Source organism: Prenolepis imparis, unplaced genomic scaffold (assembly GCF_030444845.1).
Source record: "Prenolepis imparis isolate NDT839.2.m4 unplaced genomic scaffold, iyPreImpa1.0 SCAF_11, whole genome shotgun sequence".
NCBI lineage: Eukaryota > Metazoa > Arthropoda > Insecta > Hymenoptera > Formicidae > Prenolepis > Prenolepis imparis.
Window position 1 is genome coordinate 5,916,563 of NW_028141169.1, and position 15,770 is coordinate 5,932,332.

Genomic DNA, 15,770 nt, shown 5'->3' on the forward strand with positions numbered 1-15,770 from the left:
GTGTGGACTGGTTTTTCCATGAAATCCCACCCTCACGAAAATGTGGCCATTCGTATGATCGGCTATATCCCCCATGTAGCTTTCTAGTAGCGCGCCGCAAAACGTCTTTTAATATACACTATATCTTCAAGGGGCTCTGTATGTTTTTATTCTTGCAACCTTTCTCTCCGTACGAGAAAACCAAGATGAGCTAGTTCCCTCGCGAATCCGTTATGATCCATAGCTACGCATTATTACTACGCATTTAGTTGATTCCATCATTCAAAAATAAAATTATTGAACTGCTTATTTATATTAGATTCAAGAAAAATTTGCAGGCTTACAAGCATGTTTAAAAATTGTCTTTAAAAAAAATTAACTACAACTTATATATCTAGGATCTATATCATTTACATCTATTTTTTTTAAGTCTTTTGATTCAACCATTATAAAAAGAAGAATAGATATTTCCTGTAAATTATTTTAAAAATTATTGCAATAATTACGATTATACTTCTTTATTCTTAATTCGCTTATTAGCATTTTTTCGATTCGTTAAATTTATATACTTTTAAGGAATATTATTGTATATAAATATAATGTATGTCACATATAAGACACTTCTATGATACAAGTTATGCGCTATTTTTAATTAACTAAATTAAAATAAAAGGTGAGATATATTATTCGAGCTAAGAGACTTTAAGGAAGGGTGCAGATGTATTTTGCGTATTTTCGAATGTATGAATGTAATATAAAGGTTTCTTTATATTACATTCATACATTCAAAGAAGAAGCCGAAGGAGAGGCTGGAATGCTAAAGTAGGCAAACTGCAGAACGGATCTTGTCTGCTTATATTGCAACAGATTAAATTAATTCTGGTAAATTAATTGGTAGTTAAGGTATTTAGCGTTAAGTGAGAATCTCCACCTTCTCTTTTCTACTTTTACTGCCTAGCCTTACGTACTGTTTTTGTTCGTACAATCTTCGCGCAATCACTTCCTCTCATTTTCGTCTTTTTCTTATAGTTTGTTTCATTCCACGTTTTCTTCTCTTTCTTTCTTTGCATAGGACTACAATGGAACAGATTAGTACGAAATCTGATTTTAAAATGAGAAAATCAAATTTTATTTTATTATAAGAGTCAGAAAATAAGATTGTATCTTAAAATATAACCTCATAATTACTCGTCATTATAATTATTAAGCGACTTAATATTTTAAAGAGCAATGACAATTTTTTTTAATAATCTCTGAAAAATTAAGTACAGATATTGTAATAAATATAATAAATTTTTATTTTGCAAAAATATTTATTTCCAAATATAATAAATGATAATATAAAGGAACACATAAGGAAACATTTCAGGAATAATTTAAAATGCTTTTTTATTAATAATATGATGAATTTAAATACAAATGATATTAACCTTACCTAAATTTAAGTACAATACTTATTAAAAGTTATTTCGGCACTATCATGCATTGTAATATACAATAATTATTTTTAAAGTTAAAATCTTTTTTATAATTATATTTCTCTATAGTAAATCTTAATGTACACATAGCTCTTTTAGCAATGCAATGTCCTCTGTTGACGAAATTAACGACTATGTTCTAAAAACTTTAAAACGTATGAAACTCATTCTGAGCTAACATAGTTCGCTCGATTCTACCGATGTTCGGTAGAATACTATCGATTAAGCAATACAGCTTGCTTAATTGATATCTTCCCGACACAGTCTTATTTTAGTACCGACTAAAACAGACAGCAATTCTCAATATCAATTGCATGTAGTCATGTTTAATATTAAAATCGATCGTATTATCACGTATCAACATTTTCTATATAATTTTTTTCATCATTTTCTGCTAACTCTGCCCGGATTAACTGTGCCAATCGCCTCATTGCCTAAAACATATGCATATGCATATAAATATATTAAATTATATAGATAAAAATGTTTTAATATATGTATAAATTAATTCACCGAAAATCAAAATAATTGCTTAATATTTAATAAAATAAATATAGATACAATAGATCAACAAAGTAAGTAAAATAGTAAAATAATCATTTTTGAATTGTCTAAATTTGATCTAAAAACGTCTAACTTTATGGTATCTGTTTTAATTTTTATTTTGACTGATTATTAATTAGTAGTCATAATCTGTGATTAAAGTATAGAAAAATATACACGGATCCCCAATTTCTATGACACAATATGCGATAAATTTTGAGAATTTTAAGAGAGAGATATATATATATATATAATTATCTCTTAAAATATAATATAAATATAAAATAAAATACATAATATAAATATATAAATTTAAATTACCAGATCCATTTCCTTATAGGAAGCCTTGGAAAAACTCGCCCTGATGGCATTACAAGGTTTCAAAGAATCTTTGACAAATGCAGCTCCTGGTGTCATGATGACACCATTCGTGACACCTCGCTGCATAATTAGTTTCCATGTATTCTCGATTCCTCGTACTTTTATCCATAAGAAGAATCCACCTTTTGGCACATTAAAATCTGCCAAACCTATAAAGGAGTCCGAAACTGTCTAATTTTTCAATTACATTTAGCAATTATCCATATAAATATTTCCGCGTAAATATAAATGTAATTTTTTAGAACATGTGATAACAGCGAGAGTAAAGTTGAATGCGGCTTGCGCAAAAGTACTATATTATCTCGTTATTCCGAGTCTTTCATTGATTAATTATATATTTTCTTCTACACATACATATTTCTTTTTTACTAATTTTCCTATGCATCTTTATGTATTTTATATTTTATATTTTATGTATATCGTATATAAAAAAATCTCAAATACAATTTAAAATAATACAATCTTTATTATTATAAAGGAAGACGGGGAAATATTATAGAATACCTTATCAGATATATATAAAACAATAAAAATTTTACCGTTCAAATATTTACGTGCCAACATTGAAATAACATCCCTTCGTTTCTTGTAAAAATACCTCAATCTCGTATAATGATCCATTAGGCCGTCGTAACCCCAGATTTTGAATAACCGATACAATATCACCTAAAGTCAAGGAATGGACAACTTATTTCCGTGATAACAGGCAATCAATGTTTATGTGATAAGACTGTTTGCGATAAGAACTGACACGCGCCACTGTCAGTTTGATTGAAGGAGGCATACGCCGGCGTTGCCCGATGTTTCATCATTCTGGATATTTACAGTTATCGCGTCTTTTTTATTTCAACATAATCTTCCCGGTTTTTTTTACTTCTACAGTCAAGTACAAACATTCGCGCTTTACGAATATATCCATATATATTTTGCTGATACGTGCGACAAACGTCAATAATTAAATTATAGCAAAATGGATTAAATATACGTTCCAGATTGTTAAATTAAAATAATTAATGAGAACAGTCTTTACGAATGGCGTCAGAATTATTTTTTATATGCATGCGTTATGTTGATGTATCATGCTTATCAGTGACAGGAAACATTTTTTTGTGGCCTACGAAAGAGGATACAAGGGTTTCTGCGAAGGGTAAGGGTCGTTCTACCAACCTGAGATAAAGTAGGAGCATGAAGATGACTGCTCTGCAAATGGAGCTCTACACTAGCTATCAGAGGGGCTGTGGCGGTTATAAATCCTATTCTGAGACCGCTACTGATTACCTTCGAGAATGAATCCAATCTAATCACTCGACCTTCCGTATCTAGTGATAAGAATGATTTTGGATCTTCCTGTGAGGATATAAGTTTTTTTTTTAAATAATATACTTTTTATTTCCGCAAAGTAGTTTCTCCGACACACATAACACAATATCTATTATATAGATATAAGATTTATTTAAATTATATAATTTTGCATAAAATATATCATAAATTCAAATATCGATAGTGTTCTACGTGAATGATATTACTAAAAAATATATATTATAAAAGAGAGATGAATCATTCTTATTATATGTGAATTTTAATTGATGTGACTATTCATTCATAATCTCTGTGATAAATTTGCTCGCAATTATATTAAATTGCTCAACACTTAATGTAGATTGTAATTAACAGATATCTCTGTTTTTATTTCAAAGACATGTGTCATTGAATTTTATATAACTTTAAAAGAAAATAATTTTTAAAATTGATTAATCAACTTTTTTATAAAATTTAATTTATATTTATAAACAAAAAATTTTTTTTACAGACATCAAGTAGCGTAGCTGCTAGAAAATGAATCTAATTTCCACTGCAATCTGTAGATTTTATAAAATATTTTAATGTTTTAGTATTTTAGTTCTTTAAGAGACAAGTCACATTTATGCGATTAACATCTCGGCTTAAATTCACATGATATATACGTCGATTTTTTTGCTTCGCACAGAAAAAAATTGTACTCACCTTGTCAAAATGCACAAAATGATAAGGATCATCGTCGAGGATCAAGAAGTTGTATTCGCAGGCTATTTTGTAAATTTCTTTTCGTCGTTCTAAAGACACAATGATACCGGTAGGATTTGTACCCGTAGGGTTTATATACATTATTTTTGGCATTTTTGTACCGGAAATCTCACGATTCTTTAGAGTTTCTCTTAACATTTCCGGTATAGGACCATCGTCATCTTGTGGGATTATTATAAACTCCGCTTTGTGAGGCGCTACCTATGATTAAAATCGATAGCACTCGTAGTAATGTTGAAATAATAAATCGCGTGAATTTTACATGTTGGGGTTCTTTATAGAAAAAAAAGATTGTTTTTAAAGAATAAATTATATAAAAAATTTAGTTCTTTTACTAGTATAACGCGCGATCTAATATTTTTTATGTCATTCTTCAAAAATATAAAGAATATTATTATATATCTATTGTGGATTCATATTGCACATATTGCGATATCAAAAATTAAATTACAAAATTTTGTATAGAAATTATTTCTATCGTGCAACTATCATTTATCGCGAATGTTACAGAAATAAAAAAAATTAAAATGATGCGTACGCGGGAGATTCTTTCTTTCTCTAATGACAATATATATCTATATATATATATTACTAACCACAATTTCGACGCCAGGATAGAAGGAATCGGGGACTAAAATCGGATCACCAGTGCCGATTATAGCCTCCAGAACCTTGCTAAGCCCGTCCTGAGATCCCGAAACGACGATTATATCGCGACTCTCCCATAAGGGCGGCGCGTGTGCCCTCCTCTGGAATTCCCTCAAGGCCTGAAACCAATTTGATGTCCGACGTTGTTAGACACATTGTAGTTATCTTTCGATTTCCTTATCTCGAAAATGAAAAATTCTGGATGTGACGAGCGATTCCACATGAGACATAAAGTCTAACAAAAACAAAGGCATAAATCTATATGTAATATATCTATGATTATTTCACGCGATACTATCTGTACGCGTGATATAATCATAAATATATTACATATATTATAGATAAAGCTTTGTGCCATCTTTGCCTTAGAGCTTGCGCATTCGTCGTTTTTTTTCTGGGCAGACGCTTGAACATATCCTATTTTTACATAAAATAAAAGACGCTATTTTCTGGGCTATCAACAAAAATGCGCGATTGCACATGCGCGAGGGAAGAAAATATTTTATCTTGACACGCAGTAAGATAGATAAAGCTCTATCTAATTATCTTATGTGATATATCTATGGATATAACTAAAAGAACATCGTAACTTTTAATCGATGAGTCTCTCATTTTTCTATTCTTTCTGTCTTTTTTAACTTTTTTATTTTTATTGAAACATATTTCCTTTAATCGATAAATTATTTGAACGTAACATTGTGCTATGTAAATCATGCATTGTTTTTTATTATTCTAAAAAGAATTACAAGATATTTTAGTGAAACATTTAGATAATATAAAAATTATTTCCTACCTGTACGAGAGGAGGATAACCTTGCGTAGGTATATATTGAAGAGCAGCGCCTAATTCGTCCTCGTCGAGAACGAAGGATGAGCCGTCGTAGAGTTTAACCGAGATTTCCGTGAATGGAAATGTTTCTTCATTGGGCATTCCCTCTGCCAAGGAAACGGTGCTTTTTGGCGCTGAATACGCTATTTTAGCTAGAATAACAAATAAACAATTTTCGTCTCAAGAAATAAATGAGATTTTAATAGATTATAAAAATAATCTAAATAATATTTGTTAATCAAAACAAAATATTAAAATTCCGTCAATCCGGTATATTAATGAACAATTTTACAACTTTTATAAATTAATTTATTAATTTTATACGCAATCTACTTTATAGATATTTTATCATTACCAATTTTGTCAATTTATCTACCAAGCAATTGTCGTTGATTAAATATAAATTGATAGAATTGTTTTTGGTTTCTGATTTATTCTTCATTCATCATTAATATCACGATTAAACTATAACAATAAAAAAGAAGTGCTCTTACTTAGCTCTCGCGTTGTAGCTGGCCGTCTGCGTGTGGAGACTTCCGTCTTAAAGTAAGAATAATCCATTTTTCTATTAGAGATTTTATCCTCTTCAAGGTACGTCCGTGCAGCTTCCGAATCGATCAGTTGTCGATTATCGCGCACAAATTTGTACGCCGTTGTTTGGGAATTACTTTTCGGCGTACAAATCGCAATTAACTATCGTTAATTGAAAAAACTCCGAAAAATTTCTTATAATACTCAAAGAATATGTACTTTGTATATGATTATTAGCGATAATAATGCCTCAGCATATGAGACCTCTAGCCTCTTTCAGTATTGTCCCTTGACACGTACACAAGGCAAATGAGCCTCATTAAAAACACATTCTTTCAAAGTGAGAGTTGCTTCTGCTACCCTTGTCAACACTGACGGCGCTCTTGGTTAAGCCCGCTTTTATATTTTGCGATAACACATTGGTTGCGTCAGATAACGCATTAACATTCAGAAAATAATACGGTTTACATGTAGTAGGAAATAACTAATAGATTACTTATTCACCGTTTATAATCTGATGTCTGTCACAAGCGAGCTCTCTCTACTGATTATACTGGTTATCAAAATTTTATTTGTAAATATGACGAACTTTTAGGATAACGTTTTTAGGATAGAGTATACTAATCAATTTGTATGATAAGTTTTTAAACAATTATAGGATTATTCGATGAAAATGCATATTTATTTATTTATAAACATATAAAATCAGATTAGAATATCAGGGAATACCAGAATGCATTCAGAGAGACCAGGAAAAGAAAGAAAAGATTTCTGAAATTTCCCCTCGCACACACACACACATACACACACGCACACGCACACGCACACACACACGCACACGCACACACACACGCACACACACACGCACACGCGCACACACACGCACAACATATACGCATGCATATACAAACGTGCGCGTGCGGATAGAAATGAGATAAAGAATCACTTCATTGGTAATATTTATGAATATTTAAATCTTACACATATATATTTATATATATTACTTTAAAAAGATAGTAACAATATAAAAATATCATGAAATCTTATTTTTCTCTTGAATCGCAGTTCTCGCCTATTTTCTCTTATTAACTTCCCTGATCACTTCTTTTTTTTCTTAATCTTTTGAACTTATAACTATCGTATTATCGCTCTGCCCGAGTCAACAGTACAACAGTTTTCAGAAAAGAAACAGTAATGGCGCGAATACTTTGCGTTTTTTCTTAAAATTTTTTATCACGCATTTTCGCGTTCCAATTTGCACTGTTTCGTGATTTCTCCGGAGCATTGAACGCGTAGATAAAATAATAATCTCCCAAACACAGATGTTTTCGGAATTAGTAAATATAAATGAATCTATATCACGACGAAACATCTTAATACATATAACATACACTTTTTTTTGCAACTGGCAGCCACTTATCACATTTCTGTAATTAGGGTGCTTATAACAAACCGCCGATATCTAGTTCTCTGTCCCAAATTTCAGCCAGTTGAAAATAAAGTATGCGGTGATAAGTTGATCGAATATTCATTATATCAATATTATATCATTTTGAGATCTAAATATCACTTTTATAGATATATATCACTTTTTTTATTCTTGCCTTTTATTCTTGGATAAAATAAATTTATAATTTACGTGTGAATTTTTGGGGGGGCAACAAAAAATAAAATAAAAGATTATAGCAAATGTTTATAAAATAAATCTTAATATTGCCTGATTTATATATTTAAATTGTCAACAACATCAGTTTCTCAATACGAGAATAATGCAAAATAATGACAAACAATCATCTCAGATGTAATCCTGGGCTTGTTTGAGTTAAGAACACGGATTTTTCTTTTAAACAAAGTAATGACAGTAAAGACAATTGATAATTTTCCAAATAAGAACTTTTAAAGTTTTTATCATATAAACATATTTTTATCATATAAAAAAAAAGAATTTAAGAAAGCGTAATCACATATACACATATATTTATTATCTATATTTTCAAAAGATTTCTGTTCAAAATATTTCTAAGCAAATGACAGGAAACTGGCCACTTATCCGAAGTAGTATCTTCTAGTATCCGAAATAGAATAGTTCTTATCTTAATAATACGAAAGCGATACACAAATTTTTTCCTCGTAAAATATCGAACAGTTTTCCCGACAATGTATTTGTATTCAGAAATGTGCATTATTTGATATTTAAAATAGAAATGTAAAATGTAAAACGCCTATTTTATAGTTTGCATTTACATGCTTTCGAAAACTATTTTTCATTTATATTTAAATAGTTTTTATTACTCTTTTTTTATTTCAAATGCATTTTTCTTGCAAACTAAAAATTAATCAATATATCAATAATATGTATGTATAACAATCAAAATATTATTATTAAAGAAGTCATTAAGTAAATATTTTGTAAACAATGATAAACATTTTATTGTAATTCCACATGTAAATATATTTATGTAAATATATTTTTTGTTTATATTAAAAATATATAAAGTGTATATAAAGTGTATATAAAGTTTATAAAATTTAAAGAATTTATATAAGAAAGTTTATAAAGAAAGCTTACAAAGAAAATTCATAAAGTTTATAAAAATTTATTAAAGAAATAAGAATTTAAATATATAAGATAAGAATTTAAATTCTTATTTCTATAAATGTAAATAAATGAATAAAAAACCATTTTAAAAATGCTAATTTCCATTTCCTATTTTAAATGGTATCTAAAAAGCATTTTTGCATTGTGCATTTTCAAATAAAAAGTTTTTAACTATTTTGGATTTTACATTTTAAATGGGGGGTTTGGACACCCATTTTGCACATCCCTGTTTGTTAACTATGATGTAATTGAGTATACATATACATATGTACATGAATGAGCAATAACAGAGCGCGCATTGATAATCTCATGCATTTGGATACAATCGAGGAAGAAAAATCTCGCTCTTATCATACATCAAATAATTGTGCCAAGGGATTTGTCACCAACAATATTCTTATAAAGTCAATATTTTAGTTGTTTGATTTGATGATCCTTATCGACATGACGAAACTTTCTTGCTTTGCGCGAAATGAGCAAAATACGCAAATCTCAGTAATTGTTACGTTATATATTTGATAAAATATTGCGTGACATCTTCTTACATATTTAATATAAAAAAAAATACTGTAATTACCTTGCCAAATATTAACAAACGTCAAATATACAAATCATAAGAAGGAAGTGAAGCATAATTTTTCCCATATGAAAAAAATTTTTGGGAATTTATTATATATTATGGATTCGTCTTTCTCCAATTTATATTTGATAATTATTTATATACCTTATATTTTTAACAAATATTTATTTTTTATATATTTAATAATTTTTTTTATATTACTTAATAATCAATATAGGTAAATTAGACGCATATGGAATATTATTTTTATTTAGTTTTTTTTATATTTTCTATTAAGATAATACTTTTGTATTTCTAGCCTACAAATATATTAATTTTAAAAAATATACTTCTGTTATCTTTCGCCTCGTTCAATAAAACATCGACGCGATGATAAGAACTTTGTTAATTTTTTCTAACAATGGTTTAAATATCTATGATATGATGCTGCTGAAAATTTATACAACGGTCTTGAAATTTACTTATTATTAAACTTGTAATTAAATGTATTTGTAAAATGCGTCATTCGTGAAAAATAATATCTCACAGAAGAATCCCCCACTATACTCTTTGCTTACAATTCTCGTTTGCGTTGATCTAGCAGTTGAAATTTCATCAGCTCTATTCTGATGCAACAGTCGGCCGGAATTTACTTCGTTACTTTCACTGCAACGCATATAGCATACTGGCGATAGTGACGATATGATGAGAAAGATCGAAATAAAGGATGATGAAAACGAAATATGCTTCTCGTAATTGTGTGATTTGCGTCATGCTGCTCTACTGATTATAAAATTGTAAAATTATTTTTCTGTAGCTGTGTGTACATTCGAAGTATTTTCCATACGTCAGAAGATCGCGTGACACATATTAACAGACAATTGATAATTGTAGAGGTAAATATATTTAATTGCAGATAAATAGTAATGTAACTTTAAATTCTACGTTGAATTAAATTACACTTTCAATTGCTTTACACGCATGCCGAGTATACGCGCACGTTATAACAGTGTTAAATTTTGCAATTAGGTATATATAGAGATGGTCCAAAAAATATAAGAATATATTTCTATTAATTAAAACAATTTATTAAATATATACACAATCGATAAAAGCGAGATATCGATTCAATTTAGCATTATTGATATTGTATAGAATCCGCGATTGTTCTCCTCCCACATGTTTATCATTCACGAGAGCGATGTAACTTATTCGAATCACGGGCGTGCGCCACCGCGCACAAATGTGGGGATATTGCTCATACGCGCGATGCGTATGTTTGCACGCGTAATCGGTCGTTAATAACTGACATCGGCCAATTGCAAAATGGTTGAAAAGTCCGATAAAATGGCAATACGTCAAACCAGCAGCATCCAGCCGGATGACGAAACAGCGTCGAATATTTGGGTATGAGAGATGTGTGATGATCAAACCAATAATTCTGAAGTTGAGTGCACGAGCCGGCATTAATTAATAAACGATGCGTCAGAATCATAAACTATTAAAAATCTTACAGAGGAAGTTACAAAAAAATAATATCTCTGAGTTACATCGAAATCTAATTCCTTTGTGCAAAAGTGTAATAATTCGATGGAAAAAATTATCTTTTTGGAAATGAGTTGTCTGATTTTTGGAAGAAAATATTGTTTGAGTCACTATATAGATTTATTTTGAATCAGTAATGTATTAAATAAGATAATGATACTTGAAGATAATTGATGCTTGTTTTTGCTGAAACAAGTTGCTACGTAAACTAATTTTGAAATCACACATGCACGCATATAACACATGCATTTTTCATAACTTTTATTAGAAGTTTCTTTAAAGATATCAGTATCAAATTACTTACGCAACCCTTTGCGTAATACAGTTGCCTGTTATTGTCAGACATAGCTGCATTGTCAAATTCATACATTACTGTATTATTGATAGTCAAATAAAATGTCTTTGCTTTGAGATAACTTTTGACCTCATTGTCAGTATTGTTACATCTGTTTAAAGTTTTCACGTATTTCGTGCGAGCAGTCAAAGATCCATGGACAGCAGAAACAAAACAGATTTTTAACTTGTCGGATTATCTTAAAGTGTGAGATTTATATAATACCATTGCGTTCTACAAATTCTTTAAGACATTTTAAACGCATTTTTAATGACATACATTTATATTTTATACGACAAAGGACTTTGTAAAAGTAAATGATCAAAACTTACAAAGAGTTTATGTGTGTGCACACTAAAAATAATTTTCTAAAAATACACATATACAGAGTATTTCAAAAATAAGTGGCCAAACTTTAAAAGCATATTCTACTCACCATAAGGATGAAAAAAGTTATATAAATATAGGTGCGGAAACGTTTTCTGTCCAAATTATAAAAACACTGTTTATTTACAACAAATTTTGGTAAAAACATTTTATTAAGAAAATTGCTGAAATAATTTTTTTCTTAAACAATATATATATATATATATATATATATATATATCCATAAATTAAAATCTAAGAAATTTAAATCGGGAGATTATTGTTTACTTCTAACAAAAAGTAAATAGAAGAATATTCATCAATGGGACACATGTCATCTGTTGTAAATAAAAAGTGTTTATAACTTGGAAAGAAAGCGTTTGCCGAACCCATGTTTATATGACTTTCTCTCATCCTTATGATGACTAATATGCTAGAAAATATATATATATAAATTTTAATTTGAATATTTTTTTACTCGCTATATTTTTTTTATGTTATAAGTTTATATATTTATCGTAATGACACATGGAAACATAGGTCAACGCGATTCCGAATATAAAATTTCGGCACGCGATGCGCGCGATGTGTGTGTGTGATTTAAATATATATAATCATATATTTTTTCTTTTTTTTACGTCTCTCGAATGCGTAACTGGTTCAATCGGACGGCGAACATGATAACACGATTTTTCTCGCGCCGCACCGATATGATGATCTTCCTGCCTTTGTTGAACGGAACTTAGCAAGACGTCAGCGCTAAGATAAGTGTTGGAATAATAAAGTCTGACTTTTCTTTTCGACGCGAGACCACGAAAATAACGGCATCTACCGCGGGTTATCACATTTTTTCGTTCAGCGATCGAGAAGACTTGTCAAGCAAAGTGTAATATAATTTCTTATTATTTGTTTATAAGTATTTATAGTGTGAAATTCTATGCTTAATATTTTGTTATTTTGGCTGTTTACACCCCGCCCCTTTCGATATGAGATGAATCAAGATAAGATTATCGCTTACGTACAAAATCCTGTTCTACATGCGTAAGCGATTAGCTTTTAATTACGTAAAACAAGATAGTGGTGCGTATGTACAAACATTTCCATCACCTGCAAAATATACGAAAAGAATGAAAACTCGCAATTGCGATATGATTTGAATGAGTACAGATTTCGATCTTATATAAAAATGCAAATAGAAGATAAAAATAAAAAATTAAATTATCATACATTTATTTTTGCTAATAGAATCGCACTTCTCCTGTAATCGTATTAATCTTTCCATTCAAATTTATCGCATGTTGTACGATTTACTGGATCTATTATATATATCGATAATCTCGACTATTTAAATATTAAGATTTAACGAGGTTTAATTAGAATGATATCGGTGTAAGACAACAGTTTAATTACTTGTTGAAGTGAATTTGTCGCTCGTAAATCTGTTCTATCTTGAGCGCGATTCGAGAATATATAATATTCCTTAGAAAATATAATCGAAAAGCGCTATCACAGATGTGATATTAAAATGAAAATAGAAACTGAAGAAAAATACTAAACGATCTCATCTTTATATACATATGAATTTTCGATAAACAGTAATGTTGTTATCTTTATATACATATAGATTTTCGATAAATAGTAATGTTTCTTCCTTTCATTACGAAATTTTTTTATTAGAAAGCACATGAGAAAATCGAATAGCTGTTAACAAAAAGTCTTTGACTAAAATTTTGATCAAATTTTATTCTCGTATAAAGCTGACTTTTTGTCAAAACTGTGATTAACTTGTTGAAAATCAATCTTCGGTTTTTAATTAATTAATACGGATGTAATATTAATTCGAAAGAATTTATTTTCTTTATATTTTTACTTGTAAATATTATTATTGATATTTTTTCAGAATTCATTTTTTATTTAGATGATTCGTTGCCACGAATAAAATAACATTTGGTAACAATGACCATTAGCGAAAGGAATCATTAATATACGAGTATCTAAATGTTATCTGAACTCATTTCATATAAGCGGCAAGCTGGTATGTTTATAACAACAAAGTAACGACGTAGTTGTGACGCAGTTAATCGATGCTTGGAAAATAATATTGTGGGGTGGAGTATTTGGGATATATTGAGAAAGCAGCGAAAGAGAATTTCTCGGATGCCTCAACGTAACTCTCGCTATTATATGGAGAGATTGCATTAGGAGTCCATTGAATACGCCACGAGTTATGTAAATAATATCTTCATCATGTATTATTTTTTCTCTCTTCTAACATTGTGTGTGTGTATTACATTATCTATAATATAATATACACCACATACAAAAAAGTTTAAAATCATTTCAGAAAAATATCTTTCTTCTTTCTCTCTTCATTCTTAAACTCTTTTCAAATATTAAATGTACATATGTAGAATATAAAGGAAAATAGAAAAAAAAGGATAAGATATATACATCTAATTTATGAAGTATATTAAATATTTTATAAATATGTATGAGAGTATATATTTGCTGCGTTTCTATATAGTTTTCGATAAAATAGTCTCGCATTTATTACAATAATATTATATCTAATTTCTATTTTATTTCTGTTTCAGAGATGATTTTCTCTTCTCACTAAGTGATGTCTTTATGCTAGTGATATCTTTATATAGTAATATATATATATATATAAATTGTAAAAAAAAAAATAGGAAACTCATATAAAAATCAACTTTAATTATATAAATTATCAATTATCAATTATAAAGATTTAAAGCATATTTTTTCCTATAGAATATCTCAAAATACACCATAATTTTCTTTCTTCTGGAACGTAATGTAATTATTAGACAAGATTATTAAAAGACTGAAGCAAAATAATAAAACGTGTAGGGCTGAGCTAATAATAAAAATGTATATAGCCAACATATCAATATATTACATTGAATATGTATTGAATACACAATAGAACGCACTTGTTAACGACAACAACAGCTATAAGCATGAAATCACATAGAAAACCATATGCAAATTTTCATCTCGCAGACAAGTTCCATCTTCCGCTTTGTTTCATCTTCCGAAATGCGCGTAAGTGACACATTCTGAAGGACGGATGCAAACGATCGTAAGTGGAAAATACATCTCTCTCTATCTACGACAGAGGTGCCGTTCAACGGGCAGCAAGTCGGAGATGGAGAAACGTACTTAACGAACGGAGAAGTTCATTAAAAGCGAAACGATATTAGCCGATCTAAAATCACCCTTTCGTCTCTCTTCATTCCCTCTCCTCAACCCCTCGGGTCTTCCGCTTGTCACCATAGGCTGAGTCCTCCTCGAGCTCTACAGGTGAAACGGAGAAGAAGAACGACGGAGACGAATTAACGGACTCGGGAGCGTCGAGATATCGCTTCGTAGGTGAGTTAGTTCTCGGAGAGAAAAAAGGAACGAGCTCGATAGGAAATAGATCATCGCGCTCTGTGGTGAAGCAGAGAGACGGGTTCAGCGGCGGCGGGAGATGGCAAGAAAAAACGGCCCATCTCCTCTCACGGGAGATTGCCTTCCTACAATTTCTCGGCGGTCTCTCTCGGCACCTTCGACTGCCGACTGTCGTTACCGTTAATAGAAATCATTCAGTGACTATGAATTGCCTACCGATTATCCTGAAATTTCATTATTTTCCCGCTATGACGCGGACGGCAGACTCTTATACGAAGGGGGGAAAGTTCCGGAGGGTGAGATTATCGCGGAGAGAATATACTTGCAGAAGAGCGAAAAGGTCGAACGTTATATATATTTTCCGAAATTTCAGCACGTTTCTCCGTCAGTCTCATGTAAATATTACATTATCTAGCCGAATTATATTAGCATTAGCGTTTTAGATAGTAAAATAATTATTTCGATAATTTAAAAATTTATAAAAATTCTTAATAACATGC

The 15,770-nt window shown here is 30.0% G+C and overlaps 1 protein-coding gene across 1 annotated transcript; it reads right to left on the reverse strand.

The window, feature by feature from the left end:
* Window positions 1-1,351: 1,351 nt before the first annotated feature.
* LOC145942658 (kynurenine/alpha-aminoadipate aminotransferase, mitochondrial) lies at window positions 1,352-6,837 on the reverse strand. Its single transcript, XM_083049586.1, has 8 exons — window positions 6,417-6,837; window positions 5,887-6,074; window positions 5,042-5,212; window positions 4,386-4,646; window positions 3,549-3,728; window positions 2,921-3,047; window positions 2,322-2,530; window positions 1,352-1,891 (listed from the first exon to the last, which is right to left on the reverse strand). The coding sequence occupies exons 1-8, from the start codon at window positions 6,481-6,483 to the stop codon at window positions 1,808-1,810; spliced, it is 1,287 nt and encodes a 428-aa protein (XP_082905712.1). The 5' UTR covers window positions 6,484-6,837; the 3' UTR covers window positions 1,352-1,807.
* Between the last annotated feature and the right edge of the window lie 8,933 nt (window positions 6,838-15,770).

Coding starts and splice junctions, on each gene's coding strand:
- LOC145942658 (XM_083049586.1), bottom strand. CDS start 6,483: ATGGATTATTCTTACTTTAAGACGGAAGTCTCCACACGCAGACGGCCA. Junction 5,213..5,886: donor GTTATCCTCCTCTCGTACAG/GTAGGAAATAAT, acceptor AATTGGTTTCAG/GCCTTGAGGGAATTCCAGAG. Junction 1,892..2,321: donor CCTATAAGGAAATGGATCTG/GTAATTTAAATT, acceptor CATATGTTTTAG/GCAATGAGGCGATTGGCACA.